Source organism: Eschrichtius robustus, chromosome 12, assembly GCF_028021215.1.
Source record: "Eschrichtius robustus isolate mEscRob2 chromosome 12, mEscRob2.pri, whole genome shotgun sequence".
Lineage (NCBI taxonomy): Eukaryota > Metazoa > Chordata > Mammalia > Artiodactyla > Eschrichtiidae > Eschrichtius > Eschrichtius robustus.
In genome coordinates, this window is record NC_090835.1 from 88824222 (window position 1) to 88846080 (window position 21859).

The 21859-nt window shown below is 43.0% G+C and overlaps 1 protein-coding gene across 2 annotated transcripts in view; it reads left to right on the forward strand.

Moving 5' to 3' along the window:
• RIPOR2 (RHO family interacting cell polarization regulator 2) overlaps positions 1-21859 on the forward strand; it is a 206947-nt gene that overhangs the window by 177411 nt on the left and 7677 nt on the right. The window contains exons 12-21 of one of the 2 annotated variants that reach the window (XM_068557672.1): positions 753-882; positions 1593-1739; positions 5322-5999; positions 8953-9137; positions 11396-11564; positions 14585-14720; positions 15977-16138; positions 17089-17247; positions 20048-20250; positions 21525-21608. In XM_068557672.1, coding sequence (XP_068413773.1) covers positions 753-882; positions 1593-1739; positions 5322-5999; positions 8953-9137; positions 11396-11564; positions 14585-14720; positions 15977-16138; positions 17089-17247; positions 20048-20250; positions 21525-21608 — 2053 coding nt within the window. Of the gene's footprint in view, positions 1-752; positions 883-1592; positions 1740-5321; positions 6000-7780; positions 8069-8952; positions 9138-11395; positions 11565-14584; positions 14721-15976; positions 16139-17088; positions 17248-20047; positions 20251-21524; positions 21609-21859 lie in introns of those variants that run through there. The other variant, XM_068557673.1, reaches the window with a different exon arrangement.

Genomic DNA, 21859 nt, shown 5'->3' on the forward strand with positions numbered 1-21859 from the left:
ATACTGGTTGCTCACAACATTTGATCTTATGCCCCTGGTATATTACCAAATAACTAGGACATGTTCAGTATTAATGTTTGGGGCCACCTTTACAATATCGAGGGCCAGGCATGGAAGCAGCAAAGACATGTTGCCTTGTTATTGGAACAGCGTCCACAGCTTTTGCCCAGCCCATCTCTCCTCGTAACTTGTAATGATTGACGTCTCAAATGCAAGATCAGTGCTTCTGCTGGAGGAACACATGGCACGCTGATAAATGGCATCATTGTGAACAGACTGTTGTCCTCTCAATCACACAACAGGCTCTGGGTCAACTGAAAGGAATAGGAGAGTTTTCTTTAGAACCGAACAATAATCTGTTGCTCTCTTGTATCATTAAAGTGTCTGCCCTTGCAAAGCTCCAGGAATTTTTACAGACTTCTTCAACATCTCATGTTGGGACAAACATTAATACGTTTGTGTCTCTAATATGAATGAGGAAGTAAATTTATCTGGTATGCAGGTGTGCACATAAATTGTGCTTAAAGCTGTGATGATAATCTGGGATCCCTTGGGTGAGTCTAGACCCCGTTTTCTGCTCCACTTTTTTTTTATCTTGGTTTGTTTGCTGACAGACCAATTTGGCCAAAACCAGGCCAGTTCCCACTGGGTTGAGTTTACGTTAGTATAATGAGGTGCTTTCTTGGCCTGCGGACTGGTGATTATAGGTGACTTTAACAAATGTTCGTTCATGGGCACCTGTTGTTTTGCAGTCCGTTTGACGTGGAGGACATGACGCCATCCTCAGGCGCTGGGAACAAGGCAGCCGCCCTCCAGAGAAGAATGTCCATGTACAGCCAGGGCACCCCGGAAACGCCCACCTTCAAAGACCACTCCTTCTTTGTAAGTTCAGTGTGATTTCTGGAGGAGAAATGATGAGCCTGAGGCAGTGCTTGCACCCAGGGTTTGAAATGCTTAATATACGGTGTTAGGGAGTCTCTATAATTCCTAATGCAGTCGTCCCTCAATATCCGAGAGGGATTGGTTCCAAGAACCCCCCTTTGATACCAAAATCCTAGGATGCTCAAGTCTCTTATGTTGAATGGCATAGTGTTTGCACATAACCTATGCAGCACATCCTCGCAGATGTTTAGATCATCTCTAGATTACTTATAATACCTAATGCAATGTCAATGCTGTGTAAATAGTTACCAGCAAATTGGCAAATTCAAGTTTTGCTTTTTTGGAACTCTCTGGAATTTTTTTTTCATGGAGGCATAACCCTTGGATACGGAGGGCTGACTGTAATGTCATCTTCAAGTTCACCCTAAGCACGTGGTGACTAAGGAAAGCACATTCCGAGGTGTCTGTGGCCACCCACGCACAGGTGGTAAACCTCCTCTGGCTCTCCTCTCCTCTCCCCCCCACTTAACCTGTTGCTTTGGTAAACACATGTAGACTTTTCTGCACATTCTCTAAGATCAGACTTTTAAAGAAGTGGGTGTAAATAACGGCCTCCTTGTTTTAATCAGAAATGCTTGCTAAAAAGCTGACAAAAGCATGGTAACCTGCTGCTTTCCACTAACTCCCCCATTTTGCTTTGACTTCTGAAGAGATGGTTGCATCCTTCACCAGACAAGCCAAGGCCGTCTGTCTTGAGTGCCTTGCAAGACTCTTTCTTTGCCAAGCTGCACCGCAGCCGCTCTTTCAGTGACCTGCCCTCCCTCAGGCTGAGACCCAAGGCCGTGCTAGAGTTTTATGTGAGTGTGTGTGGCCCGCCTGGGTGTGATGTGCTTGCTTTAGGGGGCTTCTGGCATGTGGGCTTTGGCATGGCTCTTGTCTTATCTTCTCTCTCTCGCTCATTGGCTAACGGTTACAGGCCTCCTGTCCCCGCGTGGGAAATTTGGGCATGCATGCACCTTTGTGAGAGAGGCCGTTTGTCCTTCCCTGCTCATGATCTCTGCTTTTGTGCTGTGACTTTTCTGCGCTGTGGCAAATATATCCATGGTAACAATATTGTCATTTTAAAAAAATACAATTGCACTCAAGGTCAAAGAAGATTTTCGTTCACAAGTTAAGCTAATGTATCACTAATAGCAATCTTTACAGTTGTAGCCTTCAAAACCTGGCATTGGATTTAAACCAATTTTCCTAGAACTATTTTTATTGAAAGAGGTTCTTAGCCTTAATTTATTGTATTGTTTGCTAGTTTTATACTATCGAAGTAAAAGAAACTCTTTAATTTGCAATCAGGAATGTAATAGGTAACCTACATTATATGTGTTATCCATTATGTCACAAGAGAATACACATACACATATGTACATACATACCTGGAATGTTCTGCCATTTACAGACATATAAAAGTAATCTTTGAATGTCCAGAAAGGAAAGGGTTAAAAGTCTTCTGGTTAATAATAAGAATAATTGTTATACTCCAATAAAGATGTTAAAAAAAAAGTGCAGCTCTAGACTAACTGGCAAGCCTAAATTAGTGGAGAGACTGATTATAGAGGAGTTTGAAATAGATTTTTTCAAATCACTTTCAAGTACCCACTCTGCATGCTCAAATGAGGTAAAAGAATGTTGCATTAGTAAGATATCTTTTAAAATATACTTTAAATAAAACTTAAAAATAGATTTATTTTTCTTTCTAAATGACTACTTGAAACACGTTTTTTATTTTTCTTCCAAAAAAATAAATAAATAAATAAACCATTAAAAAAATAATAATAATAATTGCATCTTATTCATTGGATTAAAAAACACAGGTGAAGTGGACCAGGCTAAACTCTAGTGGAGTTTCCACAGAAAATGGGAAGACTACATGGGAAAGATATGCACGTGCCAGAGAAGAGTAGAGCTGATGCAGTAACTGTCAATGTCATGTGTATATTCATGCTCATATGCTGCAAGCTGGAGGGTGTAGAGATGGTTAGTAGAGGTTTTAACTGCATCATGTAAACAAGAGCAAGATTAGAAAAGAATGTGATGGCTTCCTATAGCCTTTTGGATAAATGCAAACTCCTCGGAGCAGCTGTTCCATTCCGGCCCAGTTTTCCAGGCCCACCTCTCGTCTCTCCAGGCTTCATTCTCTGCCTGACTGCCCCCCGCCGACCCTGAACCCCCCCCCTCACTGTCCTCCAAATGCACCCTCCCTCTCAAGAGCTCCCACAGACTGTTGTTCCTTCTAGGACGCACTTCCTCCTCCTTCTGCCCTGCTTCTCCGCATTTTCCAGGGCTGAGTTCCAGACCCTCTCTCTGCTGGGCGGCCCCCACCCCCCTGCCGGGGCTCCTACTACCCTGCAGCTTCCCTACATCACCCCTCAGTTACAGCACGCCTTCCCCGTGTGCCCGTTTATAGGCTCGCCCTCTCGGCAGGCTGTACGTCCCCTTCAGCAGGGCATCTCAGTCTAACTGGATATTTGCCACTTAAGTACATGCAAATTGGGTTTGGGAATGTGAGACTTGAGAGAAATGGCTGAAGAGGAGTTTGGAATTTAAATAAGAATCGTGACCACCAGGCACCCTCATTACTTAGCCAGCGCCTCCCGCCTCCCTCAGAGCTGCTCGGAATGTGTGTTCTGAAGGTGAGCTGAGGCTGGGCAGGGGCGCTCAGAGGACCCAGGGCTTCTGTGAGATCCCCAGGGGACCCCACGGAGGAAGTGCAGGGAGCAGGACTCAGCCTTCCCCCATCCCTCCCCAGAAGCTTCCTTTTTTGTCTGTCCTGGAGGCATAAAGCGTGTTTGGGGGGAAAAGGGGGCTGCAGATACAGGAGGAAGGAAACTGAAGTAAAGGAGGCCGGAAGTAGTGAGTCGCACGGGGACCCACCCCCTCCCTGTCCCCTCCCGAGGATGGTCCCTGGAACTCCCTCCCCACCCCACCCCCGCCCACCCCCACCCCCAGGACTCTGGGGAGCACAGTTAAATAATCACTAATCCAGGAAAACATTCTCACTTTTCGAGGCAAAGAAACTGAGCCTGCAGAGGTTACTTGAGTGCCCCAGGGACACATCCTTTTACTCATTCTGTGGTTAAAGTAAAAAACCTTCCAACCAGACGAGAATGCAGAGTTTAGTTGAAACTGCATGTATTGGGAGCTGGTGGCCCAGATCCAGCAGTGATGGGACCATGGACGCTGCTGGAGGAGGATGGGGAGCCTCTGTCTGCTCCCCATTTCACTTGCTGTAACATTTTTGTTTCCTGGGCTAATTCCCAGCACTATCGTGGTCATTCGTTGTTTTATTTATTTTTTATTATTATTATTTTTTTTTGGCCACACCACACGGCATGTGGGATCTCAGTTCCCCCACCAGGGATCGTGGAGCCCACGCCCCCTGCAGTGGAAGTGCGGAGTCCTAACCGCTGGACTGCCAGGGAGTTCCCTCATTGTTTTATATATAATTAAAATAGGTACTTACCTTCACTTAAACAATCAATTCTGGAATCCAAGAGAGAGTATTCATTTTGAAGGAGTTGATCTCAAATAACTGAAAAACTTTTCCCACAGAACAACATTTAGCACTTCGCCAAGACCACAGTGTCAGGAAAGGTGACTTAGAAATTGCTCTAACGCCTGCATAAACAAATTATCTTGGTTACCTGGATATTTCTGACCTCTGTGTTCTGAGTTCTGCTTCACGGATCACAGAGCCTGGGGCTGCCTGACAGAGCACTTGGGATTTCTAGACACCCTGGGAGCTCTGGGGTTTGCAGCCCTGGAAGATAGTTGTTCAGTTTATCAGTCTTTTTCTCCTCTTTTCATAGAAGCTCTGCGAACGTATTTCTGGTCTTGAATTGTTTGTGGCATGGTTACTGAATTAGTAAAACTTTTTCCAGGGCTTGGGATTTGTGGGTAGAGATTTTCAAAAAATAATTTATGAGAACTGAAGCAGAACAAAGCATCACATCTTTTGAGTGAAATAGCAAGAATGTTGTAAAGTCTTTTAAGATCGATGCCAAAAAACAAACAAAAAAATCAAAACAAAACAAAAGAAACGGTGGTGCTGTTCTTAACTATGGCTGCCAAATATTGTGAGATCCTGGGACTTGGGAAACAAGCACTGCTCCCCTGCCTCCAACCTCTTCTTTCGAAAAATGTCAAACCTGAGAATAGTGCAATGAACTTTCACCTAGATTCAACAATGGTAATAGAGTTTTTAAAGGCTTGTTTTCTTTTGCCACACATGTGCGTGCGCACACACACAAAATCAACAATACAATGTTAATATCATGAAAGGTCTGTTTTTTAAATTTTAATTGTCTTACATTTTGTCTGGAAATGAACCATGCCAAACGCATCACTTGTATTTAAAATCATAATGATTTGCCTTTCATCCACAGTCGAATCTACCTGATGACATCTTTGAAAATGGGAAGGCAGCTGCGGAGAAAATGCCACTGTCCCTCAGCTTCAGTGACCTGCCCAATGGGGACTGCGCCCTCTCCCACAGCCCAGCCGGCTCTCTCCCCAGCGCGTGCTCAGCAAATCCAGAAATCACCATCACCCCCGCAGAGCTGAACCGCGGCAGCCCCTCCTCCCAGAACGAGGGCCTGGATGACTCCAGCTCCGCCTCTTCCAAGAGCTCCTTGGGAGAAGGCTCAGAGCCCAGGCCCCACCGGGAGGAAGAGACCGAGGGGCCCGGGAAACCCGAGGCCGGCAGAGCATCCGCGGGTGCCCGGACGGAGCGCCTATTCCTGGAGAAGGGTGTCGCAGAGGCCCTTCTGCAAGAGTCTGACGAGGCCTCTGAACTCAAGCCCGTGGAACTGGACACTTTTGAAGGAAACATCACGAAGCAGCTGGTCAAGAGGCTCACCTCGTCAGAGGTGCCGGCGGCCACCGAGAGGCTGCTCTCTGAGGGCTCTGTCAGTGGAGAGTCCGAAGGCTGTAGATCCTTCCTAGATGGAAGCTTAGAGGATGCCTTTAATGGGCTTTTCCTTGCATTAGAACCACATAAAGAGCAATATAAAGAGTTTCAGGATCTGAACCAAGAAGTCATGCACTTGGATGATATTCTAAAAGTAAGTACATTTTTAGGGAAATTGGATTAGGTCTGGAGACAGGAATCTTCAGCCAACATTCTATTTAAAATAGCCTATCTTTTTTTTTTTTTTAATCCTGCCCCATCACAGATCAGTAGATAATCATCACGTAAATGGCATTGATTTTTAATACTAGTAGTGTATATTAATTTTTATTTTCCTGAAAACTGATCAACTTAAGGAAAATGATTAGGAGTTAAATTAACAGCTCTAGAGAACGTCTAAATTCCCTCAGTCCCTAAGTTCATCATTCAGATCCCAAATGTGAAATGGTGACCTTTTGAGCATCATAATCTCATTGAGATGTTACTGGAGAGGGTACCTCTCTGAGTATCAGGGAAGCAGGAAAGCCCTCCCATGGTTGAAGACAGAGTTAGGCAGTACAGATGTGAGAGGCACGGGCATCTCTCCCCCCTCCCAGGGCACCACCTCCTGGAGGATTTCCTTCTCTGCAATTGGCCAAAATCGGTGAGTTGGAACCGCAGATAATCACCCACGAATAACCTAGAAGCCAGAGAACCCTGACTTCACCAGAGTTATCTTCCTCTCTCCTGTTCCTAATCAGGCCGCTCAGGATAGACATGGGAAGATAGGAGTGAGGGGGTGATTTCCTCTTAGGCAGGAGGTCCTAGCAATGAGGTCGCTAATGCTACCCCAGAATGTATCTGTCTCCACTTGGCATACAGATGAAATTTTTAAAAACAAGGCACAAGAAGACAGAACTGGAATTTTTGTCCCGAATCCCACTGCCACTTCTTGTATTCTTTGCTTTGCCACTCTGATTTATAGTGCCATAGAGAAGAGAACTCGGATCTTTTCTCTTGAAAGAGCAGTTCTTTGGGAACCTATTCTATAAAATAAGCTTGAAAATACGGTGTCAGGGGCAAGTCAACCCACAGCAGGCTGTTGCATCCCTTGGCGTGACGGCTTTAAAATGTGACCTTCCCCGTGGCATCTGGAACAACCTTCCCAAGACTTTTCTCACAGTCTCGGTCACGCTGACCTAGGTCTGGAGGGGATGTCTGCCCAGGGCAGATAATAATTCATGCTCTGACTCCCCACATCCTCTAATGCTCATGACAGATTGATTCAGCTGTAGGTATAGCCTCCGAGCAGTAGGGATGGGCATTCTGAATCTGCTTCCTGTAAAACATAACTCAAAAGCATCCGCTCAGGGCTCATGCATGGAGGCTGTTTGTCCAGTACTGCAGTGAAAACATCTTTTATCCCCTCAACAAGCTCATGTCAGCATAGCTGACCAGCTTTTGCTTAGTGGGCAAAAAGTTGTTAAATGTAAAGAGCTAAGACACAATTGATCCACCTAAAGTAAATGCCTCAAATGTCTAGATGCCCCCATTTCCAGGCATCTAGGGTGCTGATCAGTAGCTCAATCCACCAGGAAGCACTAAGCAAGTCATCTATTAGTCTTATAAAAACCTGGTGGCTATAGGTTTCTTTCCAGAGTATTATTTCAATCTGCTGTTGTTCCAAAACTATCCCGCTACTAAAATCCTTAACTGCCCCTTTCTTTATTTTGATCAATATTTAAACACATCCATACTGTGCAAGATCAGGTTCTGCAATCTAGCTTAGGGAAGAAGACCCTAGAAGTGGGTCGAGTCGGGACTGGCTCCTCCTCTCTCTCTGAGATGGAAAACGGCATTAGAGTTGAGGTCTAGGGCAAGTGGCTTTGTCTCCAGCCAGGATTAAAGCATCCGCTGGACAAAGCTTTCTCTTTTTTCCCTCCTTCACATTCCTAGGGTGCTAAACACCTTGAGGATGAGAAACTAAACGATGCTGCCTCTTGGACGGAGATCACTGAGGGCGAATGAAACAACTCTGATTGCAAAGACTGAAAGACGGTTTCCTATATGCTTTGTCTTGAGTGTCAGAGACTCAGGCCCCTGCAAGGCCCTTCCGACCTTGTGTAATGAAGTCAGCAGGGAGTGCCACCTAACTGGATGGAGAACATTTAGTTCTTCTCGCTTGCAGAATTTGTCCCATTCAGTCGCCCCCAGCATCCTCTTGACTATTTGGAAGAACTTCTCTCCATCTCTGTGCCCATAGCAACTGGCATTACCCTGTTTGTAATGTTTCTGCTTAATATCCAGCAATGTAGAATTCTCCAGACCATAGAATGGGTTTGCTCACGTAATTCCAGGGCCCAGTCAGGGAAGAAATGGAACTTGTTCCTTCAAAGAGCTGTAGAGGAAGCACGGCTACTCCTTGTCATGCCCATGCCATTTATTTTCTCCTCGATGCTCAAAGAAAAATTACATGCTGTGAATGTAAAATTAATATTTAAATGTACTTACCTAGGGAGTGTGGATTAGGTGAATTCGAGTAGTTTTCTGTTTCTGGGATTTGTTTTGTGAATCCTTTAGAACAGGTGCCTTAGATAGCTCACCCCTGTCTCAGGACACTAAACATGTTGCCACTTGGAATTAGAGATTGGTTAGTAGTGGGCATTGACTGTGACTCTTTAGATTTGTCTGCCAGTTGAATTTTATTTGGGGTTGAGCACCAGGCGGAGAGAGTATAGCAGTTTTATTTCCCAAAGCCTTCTGATTGTAATATTTTTTAAACTGTTTATTATAAAAATTTCAAACAGAGGTAGAAAGAATCAGATAATGGATCCTGATGTGCCCATCCCGCAGCCTCCACAGTGCTCAATTCATAGCCAGTCTTGTGTCTATTCTTCTACCTGCTTCCTTCCCTCTGGATTGTTTTGGAACAAATCCCAGATATTGTGTCATTTTATCCACGGTTGTACTTTCTTTTAATAAGAAGATTTTAAATGAATTTTTTAATGCCAACAAAAAAAAATAAAAGCTTGAAAAAAAGAAAGTGTCACATCTCCCGCTGGGTGTCTTTGTTGTGTTTCTCCTTCCGAATATGTTGATATTCTCCTTGGTACCTTCTACCTTTGCAGTGCAAGCCAGCAGTAAGCCGAAGCAGGTCTTCCAGTTTAAGTCTTACAGTTGAAAGTGCTTTAGAAAGCTTTGATTTTCTGAACACCTCTGACTTTGACGAGGAGGAGGATGATGGTGGTGAGGTTTGTAATGTTGGAGGAGGTGCTGACTCAGTATTTTCAGACACTGAGACTGAGAAACATAGGTAAGTCTGAAGTTAGCGTCTGCTTCTATTTCTACTGTCATAGCTGGTACAGCAGTTCTTTGTAGCTACCAGACGGGACCTGATACACATCTCCAGGAAGATAAAACCCCCTATACATGAATTGGCTTACAGTTCCTTTTCATTGTCAAGTACAACTTTTAAATATCATTCACCTCTATTGGTATTGTTTAAGGAAAATTAAATTGATTTTCTTCCTTATAAATGAAGGGGAGATTTTTGTATGAGTGTGTGTGTATATTTATGTGTATACCCATACATCTTGTAGGTTTCAGTGTCTACAACTTGTTCCCAATGTAATTAATTCCAGATTAAGTAGGCATACCATATTTCTGGAGAACTCTTACTGGATGATCAGTTTGGACCTGGTTCTCCTTAATTTGCATCGTATTTCTAATTCCTTCATTTTGTTAGACTTTGCTTTTCCCACCCCTTATCTCTCCATTCCTTTTGGCCATTGGGTCTTTGCAGTAGATTAAGCTCGTCAGTGCCTATATCAAAGCCAGGTTTAAGCCCCGTGGTCCATGTTTTCCTTAGAGCGTAAGAAGAGATGACTGATAACTGATAACTGATAACTGCCACTGGATCTGCAGGCCTCCAGCTGGAATGTGACCTTCTCTAGGATGGGGATGGGACAGGGCAGTGGGAAGGGAGGATAAAGGTGAAATGTGTCACCTTCTCCATTGGGCTTTCTTGTACCAAACCACGTGTTTAGAGCTAGAGCCTGGGGTCCATTCTGTAAGCACAGTGAACGTACTCAGCTCCATCAATTGCTGCAAAAAAAAAATACACAAACACTTTCCCAAAGGAAAGGGTGGGTTTCCATCCATCGTTTCTTTTGACATGTTATATACGCTGATTTTCAAGTTACAACAAGCTATGGCTGTTCAACCTTCGCAAACCTCTCTGTGGGTGGTGTTAATATTTTGGAGTTTTGTTGTTCCTGGAGGGTTTCTTCTGCCAAAGTGAAACCAGGAAAAGAAAAAGTGAGAAATAGAATTTATCCTTTGAGCGAACTGGGGGCATAGCAAAGAAAATTTACGAAATGAATGTCATGTTTAAATTATCCTTCTACATTCTACACTGAGATTCTTCTAACTTGATTGAATTTGTGCAATGCTTCTTAAACCAAACATCTTCCTGTATACTTGTTAGCTTAAGCTATTAGATGATCGATCAAGGTCAGATTAAACTTTTTTTCTTCTTGCTATAAGAAGCATTTTAAAAACATCATAGCCTTTGTAAATTTTACAGAACATTGCTATTAAATATGTCTAATTTGATCAGTCTTACCGTATGTCATCAGAGGTATTATGGAAAATTGTGGAAATTGTGTGTGTGTTTTAAATACGTGCTGACTACCAGGACACAAGCTGAATGTTTTCCCCTTGGAGGCAAATGTGAATCAGAGTAAGGCGTTCAACGCCTCTAAACTCTGGTGCATGATCTTTTTAAATTGTGGAGACTGGGGAGCATGAAACTAGAAGCCAAAAACCGCCTAGCTGTGTCAACTAGGACGCTCTGGTTAACACCTCTGCTGGTCATTCCTTCCGTGTGTGAAACGAGACTCTTCCCTCCCCCTCGCCCTCCTGCACAAATTCATATTAAGAATAAAATTAAATAATAAGTGCCACAGATTTATTTTTAAATGTAAGTGCCCATCATGATACAACTTTAGACAGTTCAACGGTGGGCTTTACACAAAGCCTGCGAGGCAGAACTAAGCGATACAAATGCCCCTTTTAGCTCTTGTCTGGAGTAGAACATCATGTTTCTTCCTAGCAGCTTTCCTTTCTCCTTTTCTTCAAGTCGCAATTGATTTAAGGCCAGGAAAAAGCCTTGACTGATTATTTCTTAATGGTATTGCTCTTGGGAAACCACAGGTACATAGGACAGTTTAATCCCAGAAAATTTGGCAAACCACCCCGTCAACAGAGCAGGAAAGTGCCACAAAGTGAGGGCACATTTCAAAAGACTTCTTGGTGAGCCAACTTTACAAATGGTTCCTTGTGCTTAAGAAGCAAACAGAGAACTCTGGAAACAGTCTGTTTGCAGGATCTTTTTAATATTAGGCAAATTGGTGACCAGGCTTAGTTACGAAATAGTTTTTGAAAGGTATCACTATTTTTCAAGATAGGCAAGCGCAAGACTCTTTTCAGTGGGTGCTGTGATTGAGTTCACCTGTGATTTCCATGCAGAAAGAAACAGCTAACATGTCGCTCACCTTCCTGCTTCAACAGTTACAGATCAGTACACCCGGAAGCCAGGGGGCACCTCAGCGAAGCCCTGACTGAGGACACGGGAGTCGGGACTAGTGTGGCAGGAAGCCCTCTCCCACTGACCACGGGAAATGAAAGCCTGGACCTCAGCATCATCAGGCACCTCCAGTACTGCACCCAGCTCGTCCAGGTAGGACTGGTGACGGCACTGGGTTTTTAGAGCCCAGGTTGTTGATGCACCAAGAATGAATGTGTGCTTCCTTTTTTGAGTTTTCCCAGGAAAATGAGAATTCAGGAATAAGAGAACCATCCTGCTTTGATTTGACCCAACTCAGAAACTCTGAAAGGCATGGCCATGCTCCCTCAATCCTGGGTTTTCTATCTTAAAACCTAGATCTCCAGACTTTAACAGGTAGTAGGTGACATATAATGTGCTCTTGCTTTCAAATCATTTGATAATAGGTGAGAGTAATGTGATTTTGTTTTAGGTGAGGAATTTGCATTCTGCCATCTACAAATGGACTTTGAAAGCCAGTATTATTGAACATATGTTAATATGAACCCATCACATGAGCTAGTTTTCTACCACCTGGACAGCTAAAGGCAAAATGCTCCAGAACATAACCACAGTTTCCCAGATCTTGAATAAGTACTTATTAGCAACAAGAAAGAACATTTTACAGGTATTATCCTCCTCACCAGTTCGCTTTCATTCTGCAACACCCTGGGGCTCACTTTTCTTCTCACTTCAAGCCTGTTTATCACTTAAGATTTTGCCACAGCAGAGCAACTATTTTGACATTCTTTTGTTGCAGGGAGAGTTTCAGCTGTCTTGAACAAAGCATTTTCCCCCAAGCAGCTATTGGTACTTGAATGCTTCCTCCTCACCTGGTGGCTTGTCTTCTCCCAATCTTGTTCTTCTCCCGCTTGCTTGGATGTGTGGGGAACAGGAAAAGAATGTGAAGCAAATGTATAATGGTTTCAGGGGGGTGGGCCAGGCAAGAAGAGGAGGAATCGTGCTTTTAAGAGCACATGGCCTGGAAGACCAGAGGCAGGGTGAGGAAGAAGGACCCCAGGGAGGCCGGGAGTGGGTTAATGTTGCTTTTTTAGTAACACACTTGTGATGATATGTAGAAGAATCTGCTTCTCCTCCACGAATGTAGACCCTCAAAGCAGCCTCAGACACCTCACATGCTCTGGGAAACTGGTTGGCAGTTATGACTCTTGCACTAGGTTGGCCAACACCCCAGCAGATTCTTCTGTTGAGCGTTGAATTTACAAACCAGGTGCTGACAACCAATCTGGCAGAAGGTGAAATTTTTTTTTTCTGACCAAAATGGACAAGGATTGTCGCTGACTTATAGCTATCCTCTATTCACCAAGCATTGGAATGAGATGGTTTTCACAGCTCTTTGTCCTTGGTGAGCCCGAGACTGTGCTGAGCAAACTCCCCGTTCACCTTTTAGACGTAAAGTCATCACTTTGTGAGGCATGGGAGAATTCTCTTCCATGAAGGGATGGATGTTTTCTCTCAAAGAATAATTGGCATGCAATAGTCAGTGCAGTGTTTCTCTCGATAATAAGGCCTTGGTTATAACACTTCAACTCTTCTGTGGAGAAAATCAACACTAGAAAAACAAGAGGGGAGTTCCTCTCTACGTGGTACATGAGATACTGCCCAATTCATGAATCGTTTAGTAAAGCCAATTAGATCTTTAAAATTTAAAAAAAGGAAAAGAATTTGTAGAGACGTGGATGGACCTAGAGATGGTCATACAGAGTGAAGTAAGTCAGAAAGAGAAAAACAAATATCGTATGTTAACGCCTACATGTGGAATCCAGAAAAATGGTACAGATGAACCGGTTTGCAAGGCAGAAATAGAGACACAGATGTAGAGAACAAAAGTCTGGACACCAAGTGGGGAAAGGAGGGGTGGGATGAATTGGGAGATTGGGATTGACATATATACACTAACATGTATAAAATAGGTAACTAATGAGAACCTGCTGTATAGCACAGGGACCTCCGCTGTACAGTAGAAACAAACACAACATTGTAAAACAACTATACCCCAATAAAAATAAAGAAAGAAAAAAAAAGAAAAACAAAAGAGGTAGACCTAAAGATATAGAATAAAAGAGTAAGGGTTAGAAGCTTGATTTCTAATTCACACCCACTCCTGAATCAGTGAGTTTACTTATTCATTTGGTATATAATTGCAAAGAGATAAAAATGGGCAGTGCATAAGAATCATAATAGCTATAATTATGTTTAAAATAAAGAAAGCAGTTATTTTCTACCGTATTTATTTACATGAAAGGCATTAGTACATAATTGCTGCGCTTGACTTTTGAATTTGAAAAATTCTCTTTGCCTTAGAGTCCAAATGCTTTAGACCATACAGGATGGTGGTACAGGTCTGCATGCTGCAGCCATGCCTACCAAGTGAAGGGGACAGGTTTCTGAGAGACACAGAAAGGACTAGAACCTTCAGGCAGCAACTGACTTCTGTCCTTTGCCCTCTCAAGCCCTTCCTTATTCTTGTGATCTGCACACAAGTGAAATCACTTGCTATTTATGTGCCCTTGAGCACGTTACTTGACCTCTCTGTGCCTCAGTTTCCTCATCAGTAAAATGGAAAATCAAAAGTTCCCACCTCATTGGATTGTTGTGCAAAATAACACAAACTAATACATGTATAAGGCTCAGACCAGTGCCTGGTACATAGTAAGCACTTGTTAACTATAGTGAGATAGCTTTGATTGTAATTAGGATTATTCTACAGCACGCTCTTAATTCTCAGCTTGAAAACAAGGAAATAAATCAGGCTGTGAAAAATTACTATGCTTTTAAAAAAAAATCTTTTTTCTGTTTCCATACCTGAGGGCAACCTAAATATGCCCTTCAAGTTTCAGAGAGGATTTTTAGGTTGACAGTACATACAAGAAAGGTAACTTTATAATAACCTTGCAACCCTACTACTGAGAAAATTCAGGAATTTACACAGGCATGAAAAAAGTTGAAAGCAACAAAAACATGTCTGATTTCAGCAGATGTTGTAACCGGCCTGGAATGAGGAACATTTTCAAACTGGAAGAGAAACGTGTATGAGTTTAACATCCCCACTTCATTCAAAAGGACAAGGTTGAGTGGGGAAAGCTCTGTTGACAACAACGTAATTGACACGGTGGTTTTGTTTGTTTTATCAGCAAATTGTTTTCTCAAGCAAAACCCCATTTGTGGCCAGAAACCTCTTAGAGAAGCTTTCTAGGCAAATCCAAGTGATGGAGAAGCTCTCAGCCGTCAGTGATGAGAACATAGGAAACATCAGTTCTGTCATCGAAGGTGAGCACCTGCAGTTACGCTGCCATTCTTGTAAATGATGACCCCGTGAGCCCCCTCCCCTGCCTGCATCTATCCATGGCTTTGTTAGGATGGCAGAGAAGCGCTCTTGGGCTGTAGAGGAAGGTCTCCACACTGGTGTGGTCGTAATTAACACCATGCTTCAGCCTTCGGAGTCAAAGCAGCAGACGCCTAGCTTTTTCTAGAGGGGCCTCCACCTCCAGAAGGCAGACTCTAGTGTACACACAGAACCAGCATCCACCTCCCAGGCGGTTTCACAGACTTGTTCGCCTGGTGTGGTTCCATTTGGGGCAGGTAATTAAGATTGTGCTTGCACCACAGAGCTGGCTGAGACAGCTCCCATAGTGGTTGACTGTCAAGGCAAGGTGCTCTCAAACCCTACTGGGAAAGGTAGAAAAACGAGAAGTCAAAGGCCTTCAGGAGCGTCCCTGGTTCAGAGAGCTTTAGGTAGAGAACTTGACCCAGGAAAGATGCCTTTGAATCTGTGTGGTCTGGCTACAGGGCTGTTTCCTAAAGACAAGAATCTGTGTCGTTTTTCACATCAGATAGTCTGTGGAAATAGTGGAAAACTAGGATCTTCTGGATTATCTCCGATTAAGCTTAAAACACCCTGTAGGTTCTTTCTATACATTTCTGCCTCCTGCTTCCGGTCCTCCCAGGAGCAGGTGACCTTGGCAGCTCTCTGAGAGATGTGAAAAGGGGCAGGACATTCAGACTCCTGTCCGTTCCTCCCCCAGGCCCCTCTGCATGATCACAGCCACATGAGTGAAATGCTGACCGTGGCATATGGCTCTTCAATCATTTCAGTCAGAGAGCCGCCTGGGCAGGGTGAAAAAACTCCTTCAGTCATCCTCTGCTCTGTTGCACCCGCTGCAGAAAAGTCTTCTGAGGTTTGAGTCTCTGATCCTGTACATTTTTTGCTGTTAAGTTATAGGAGATGAGATGATTGGACCTTCTCCCAAGGGTAGACCTGCTGTTTTCTATCACCTAAAGCAAACAGCTTTGCTTTTGCTGCATTTTCTTTGCTGCCCAGGCTGGATGAGATCCTCATCTCAACTTCTTTGCCCTCGGGACTCCTGCCAACGACAGAGGAATCCTGTAGTTCTAATTAAAAAACAGTCTTTAAAAAAAAAAGGAAGGCCCTTGGTGATGCCTGCCCCATCCTCACCCAGGTCCATCTCGTCATCTATTTCTTCAAAACATGTATCATGGGATGGGGGGTTGCTCTTCTATTCCAGCCATACCAGAATTTCACAAAAAGCTGTCTTTGCTGTCATTCTGGACCAAGTGCTGCAGCCCGGCTGGGGTCTACCACAGCTCAGCAGACAGAGTGATTAAGCAGCTAGAAGCCAGCTTTGCCAGAACTGTCAACAGAGACTATCCCGGACTCGCAGACCCAGGTACAGGGCAGCAGGAGCAAGGGAAACATTTCTGTCGTTTGTTTTGAGAGTGAGTGCTAGAGAGGTTCCCTCAACACTTTCCCCGCAGCGAGCCCTGAGAAAGGGCTTACCCTCCAGAGAAAACATCACCTACTCAGTAAAATCGGAGAAAAGAAAGACAGTGAACATGTTTTCATTCTGAATATCAACAGTGACTTTGAAAAGGACTATATGTCTGTGTTGCTATTGAAGTATGTATCCTTTTTTCATTAAAATGTCAGAAATACAGGAGTGTCAAGTGGTATAACCACTTGGGAAAAACTGTTCGGCAGTGTCTATGAAAACTAAATGTGTATCCTCCTACCCTGTGATCCAGCAATTCCACTCCTAAATGTGTCAAGAGAAATACATGCTTATGCTCATTTTTTAATAGCAGCTTTATTCACAAGAGCCAGAAATTAGAAACAAGTCAAATGCCCATCAACAAGAACATGGATAAATTGTAATATAGTCATACAATAGGGTATTACATAGCAGTTTTCAAAAAGAATAAATTACTGCTACAAGCAACAATTTGGATGAATCTCACAGATATTTTTTGAGCAAAAGGAGCTAGATACAAAAAGTACATACTATATAGTTCCATTTGTATGAAGTTCAAGAACAGATGAAGCTAATATATTGATAGAAGTTCGATTATTAGTTGCCTATGGTGGGGATAGGTGGGTAACTATAGACTGGAAAGGGGCACAAGAAAGCCTCATGGAGTCCTAGCAGTGTTCTGTATCTTGATCCAAATGACAAGCTATACAGGTGTATAGATATGCAAAAGTCATCTGGCTGTACACTGATTTCACTTTACAGACTTCACTCTGTCATGTACCACAGTAGAAAGACGAATGAATGAATGAATGAATGAATGATTGATCATGTTTCTTAAAAGCTGCTCCGTATCTTCCCCTTCCAAATAGTGTTTCGCACACTGGTGTCCCAAATCCTGGACCGGGCTGAGCCCCTGCTTACCTCCAGCCTCTCCTCCGAAGTCATCACTGTTTTCCAATATTACAGTTACTTTACAAGCCACGGTGTGAGTGACCTAGAGAGTTATCTGAACCAGCTGGCCAAGCAAGGTGGGACGCGTTCTTTGGTCATACTGGGTGGGGCTCAGTTTGGAATGATCCCTGGTCTTTCTAGTCATAGTTTTTAGTGATGGTAATTTTTTTTCCCCCCAAGTCAACAGATTCGCCTTTTAAATGACTTCTGGACCTTTAACATTAGTAAGCCCCTTGGCAATGAACCAGGGATTTGCTAAGCACATGCCACTCATCCAGCAGGGGTGTACCATTAACAGAAAGCTGGTAAATGATTTAAGACTGCTGTAATTTCTTTCCCTCATTAATGTATTTGCCACTTGTAGGATCAAGCCCGCAGGCGGTGCTATTTTATGTTGCCCTTTTTGGTGACGCTTTCATAATACTAAGCAGAAGTGAGGTTCAGAAGAAGGCCAGTGGGGTGACAGATTGGGAAGGGAAAGGAGGAAAAGATGGAAAACCAAATCTAAGGCTTCACATCCAGGGATTGAAGAGAACAGGCACCAACGCAGGGGTGCGGCAATGAAGCTCTTTATTGCCTTCTCATGTGGCCCTTCGAATATAAGAAATAAAATCAGTATCTGCAGTAAGTGAACACCTCTGGGAGTGGAGCCAGGCAGTAAGGGGCTGGTTTCTGGTTCCCAAGTTTGTGCTCTATTTCTCCACCCACGCTTGACAATGGGGCAATGGAGGGGGGGAGGGGAGGGAGTGAGGGGTGTTCTTGGTAGTAGGTTGGCACAGTGCTAGTGGCAGAAACACTTCCGGCCCTGACCCAGACCCGGGCTCAGCCCTTCTCTTTCCAGAACATTAAACCCTGCGGCACCATGTTCAGCACGGTGATTGGCATCACAGGGAGAAGAAAATCTCCCTCCACCCAGGGCCACTCCAGCCTGAGCACGGGCGTCTGTGCTTAGCTCCCACTCCCCACCCCCAAATAGCCATGCTAGCCCAGAGTGCCAGAGAGGGCAAGCCTGGGCAGGAGACGCCTCTGATGGAAACTGAATAATATAGAAATTTACTCATAAAATTGATTTTTTTTTTAGAAAATCGATTTAGATTGTGACAAATTTAGAATCAAGAAATGAAGAGCATAACAGAGTGAGACCCTGGGGTCCTAAAACCGTATCCCCTTCCTCCTGTTACACAGCCCTGGAGAATGACCATGGGAAGAACTCTAAGCCTTTGCTTATCCTTTTTTCCCCCTTTGTCTATACAAAGAAAAGCCCTTCATTATACAAAACAAAAAAAAAAAATTTAGAAAACATGGAGAAGTATGAAGGAAGAGATTCAAATCACCTATTCTCCTATTTTTAAAATATAATGGGGCTTCCCTGGTGGCGCAGTGGTTGAGAATCTGCCTGCCAATGCAGGGGACACGGGTTTGAGCCCTGGTCTGGGAAGATCCCACATGCCGCGGAGCGACTGGGCCCGTGGGCCGCAGCTGCTGAGCCTGCGCGTCTGGAGCCTGTGCTCCGCAGCAAGGGAGGCCGCGATGGTGAGAGGCCCGCGCACCGCGATGAAGAGTGGTCACCGCTTGCCACAACTAGAGAAAGCCCTCGCACAGAAACGAAGACTCAACACAGTCATAAATAAATAAATAAATAAATAAAAGAACATGAATTTCTTTAAAAATATATATATATATATAATGTGTTTTTCAGTTGATTGTGCGCTGGTTTTAAATTTCAAAATTGTGATTACTCATTATAGAATATTATATCCTGGTTTTTTAGTTTGACATTATATCCCATGTTATTAATTCTTTGAAACATTTTTTAGTTTTGTAATATCCCTGCATTTAGATGCATACTAATATATTTGATGATTGTTGAATGTTTAGGTTGTTTTCTGTTACTTATTTAGCTGTTATACATAATATTATCTGGAGACTTTTTACTAGAGTGTTTATTTATAAAACAGTGACGTTACCAGAACAACCACAACAGGAGAAATAGGAAATTAAAGCAAAAAAATCTTGATCATTCACAAATTTGTTCATGTGTAGAGGATGTGGCTCTATCAATGGAATGTGAATTTTATGTTATATTTTCCCATCTGCACGGACCAGATACACTCTTATCCTAATGTTTTTGTGGCTAATGGATGCCCATGCTGGATGTCTAGTTAAGGATTAGAGTACATAGAGCATGGTCAATTTGTCCAAATGGAACTCAGAACCCTATTTTTTATCATATTGTCCCCATATTCCAACCGACTGGATTTTTCCATCAGGGTCCAGTTTCCTGAGTGCAGACAGAGAGAAGGCTGAGTCAGGGGTCATTCAGGGTCAGGGTTTTGCCAGGCAAGTATGACTGAAATACAGGGGGCTGGGGACTTCCCTGGCGGTCCAGTGGTTAAGACTTCACCTTCCAATGCAGGGGGTGCGGGTTCAATCCCTGGTTGGGGAGCTGAGATCCCACATGCCTCACAGCCAAAAAACCAAACATAAAACAGAAGCAATATTGTAACAAATTCAATGAAGACTTTAAAAATAAAAAGACAGTAAAAAAAAGAGCACAGTAAAAACTGTTTACTTGTATTTTCTTCACTATTATTTTTGCAGGTGACTGTTTAATTCATCTCTAAGTTATTATAGTAGCCATTATGAGGTGGAAATCCACTTTCACTTTTTTCTCATATGATTCTTCATTTGCCTTGATATAGCTATTTGAATAATCTGTCCTTATCTCACTGATTGGAAACATCGCCTTTCTAATATGCTAATTTTCATATATCCTTGGGTCTGTTATTATGTATATCCTTGAGTGTTATTTATATTTTTAATGAGCATGTTCCTTTACTGTCAGAAGGTGACCTCTGTTTTCTTCTCACTCTCCAGTTTCCATGGTTAAGACTCTGCAGTCACTGAGAGATGAAAAACTGCTACAGGCCATGAGTGACCTTGCACCCAGCAGCCTCCCGGCCCAGCAGGAAATACTCGGGACTCTGGCTCTGCTCTTAACCGGGGATGACAGTGGAGTTAGTGAGGCTGTGATGCTTTACTTGACAGCAGCCTCCAGAAACGAGCATTTCAGGGAAAAGGTAGGGCATGAAATGATGGACATCAAGGCAGAAGCTTGTTTAATTTTATGCCATTTACTATTAATAGTTTGTCATCTTTTCCTTTATAAAAATAATTTTCTTTCACTTATTAATAATATATATTCTGTAAAATGATTTAAACTGCAAAAATATACGGAAAATAGTTAAGTACCTGTAGGTCCAGGCCCCGGAGAAAACTGTTAATAACTTAGTGTACATTCCTTCAGATTTTTTCTATTTTATCCATGCTAACATGGATAATTATTTTTTTCTTAAATGAGATCACACTATTCTGTTGTGCAACTGATTTTTAAATGTAATATATCATGGTTATTTTCTTTCCATGGCAGAACGTATCGATCTACTTCATTCTATTTGATGGATAAATGGCATCTCAGTATATGAATAACCCATTATTTTCTTATTCCATATTGATGAGCATTTGTGTAGTTTCCAACTCTGAAAAATATTATGATGAACATACATATATATGTTCACGCACATGCATTTCTTATGAGTAGTTTGGAGTTAAGTCATCAAACTATTGGGTCAAACAGCTAGAATATTTTTAATTTGAAAAGCCATCACTCCTGATGCTAGGGAAGAGGCAGTTTACCTCTCTTGGCTTTAATTCAACAGTCATCCAGGTATAATAAACATCTGAAATTCAAGCACATTGGGGCCCAGTACAAGCAAGGGCCTCAGTCCTCTGGGAGCCCTTTACAACTTGAACAGTCATTCTAAAAATCAATTCATGTCAACCTTCAGATCGGCTCAAGAAAATCAAACTTGGTCCTTCTTGTCCTGGGGGAGGTCGATGTTGAACTCTGAGAAGAGTTTGCTTAACTTTTCTAAGGCATTACATAAGCTAGCATGTGGTGGGATGTACTCACAGGAAGATATTCCATTCTAGTGCCATTTTGGCCCAAGAGCATGAACTTCATATTGTTCTTTCCTACAAAGTTCTGATCTTTTGGTAGAATTTGCTCAAAACTCTTTTCTATGGGCCAAATACCATCACCCCCACTGAAAGAGCAAGAACCGAGAGGCCATGTATTATGTGATTCCAGTCATAGAATAGAAGGCATGATGAATTGAGTAAAGAGACAGCTCTTTTAATAAACATGAATTTTAATGGATTTTTGTTTTGTTCTGAAGGTAGTGCAAAATGTCTTGTTTTATCTGTAGCTTATCTCAGGGAGTAAAAAAGATATATACATCTAAAACTACAAACAAATCGAAGTGTCTTCACAGAGTCCTCTCTTCTTTTTCAGGCCCTGCTCTATTACTGTGAAGCCCTAACAAAGACTGACCTCTGGCTCCAGAAGGGAGCTTGCCTGGCCCTGAAAAGCCTGAAGGTAAGGCTCAGCCTCAGAGCCCCAGGCGGGTCAGCTTTGAGCTGACTTTGGCTTTGAGACTAAGCCAGGTGCATAGCACAGCTTTCTTTCTGTATTTGGAAGTACCTGCTTTAGCAGCATTTCTCCTCTCCTTTACACTGTATATTAGTTCGGGAGTCCTTTTTGTCTTTTTCTTTAACTGAAGTAGAGTTGATTTATAATGTTGTGTCAATCTCTGCTGTACAGCAAAGTGACTCAGTTTTATACACATA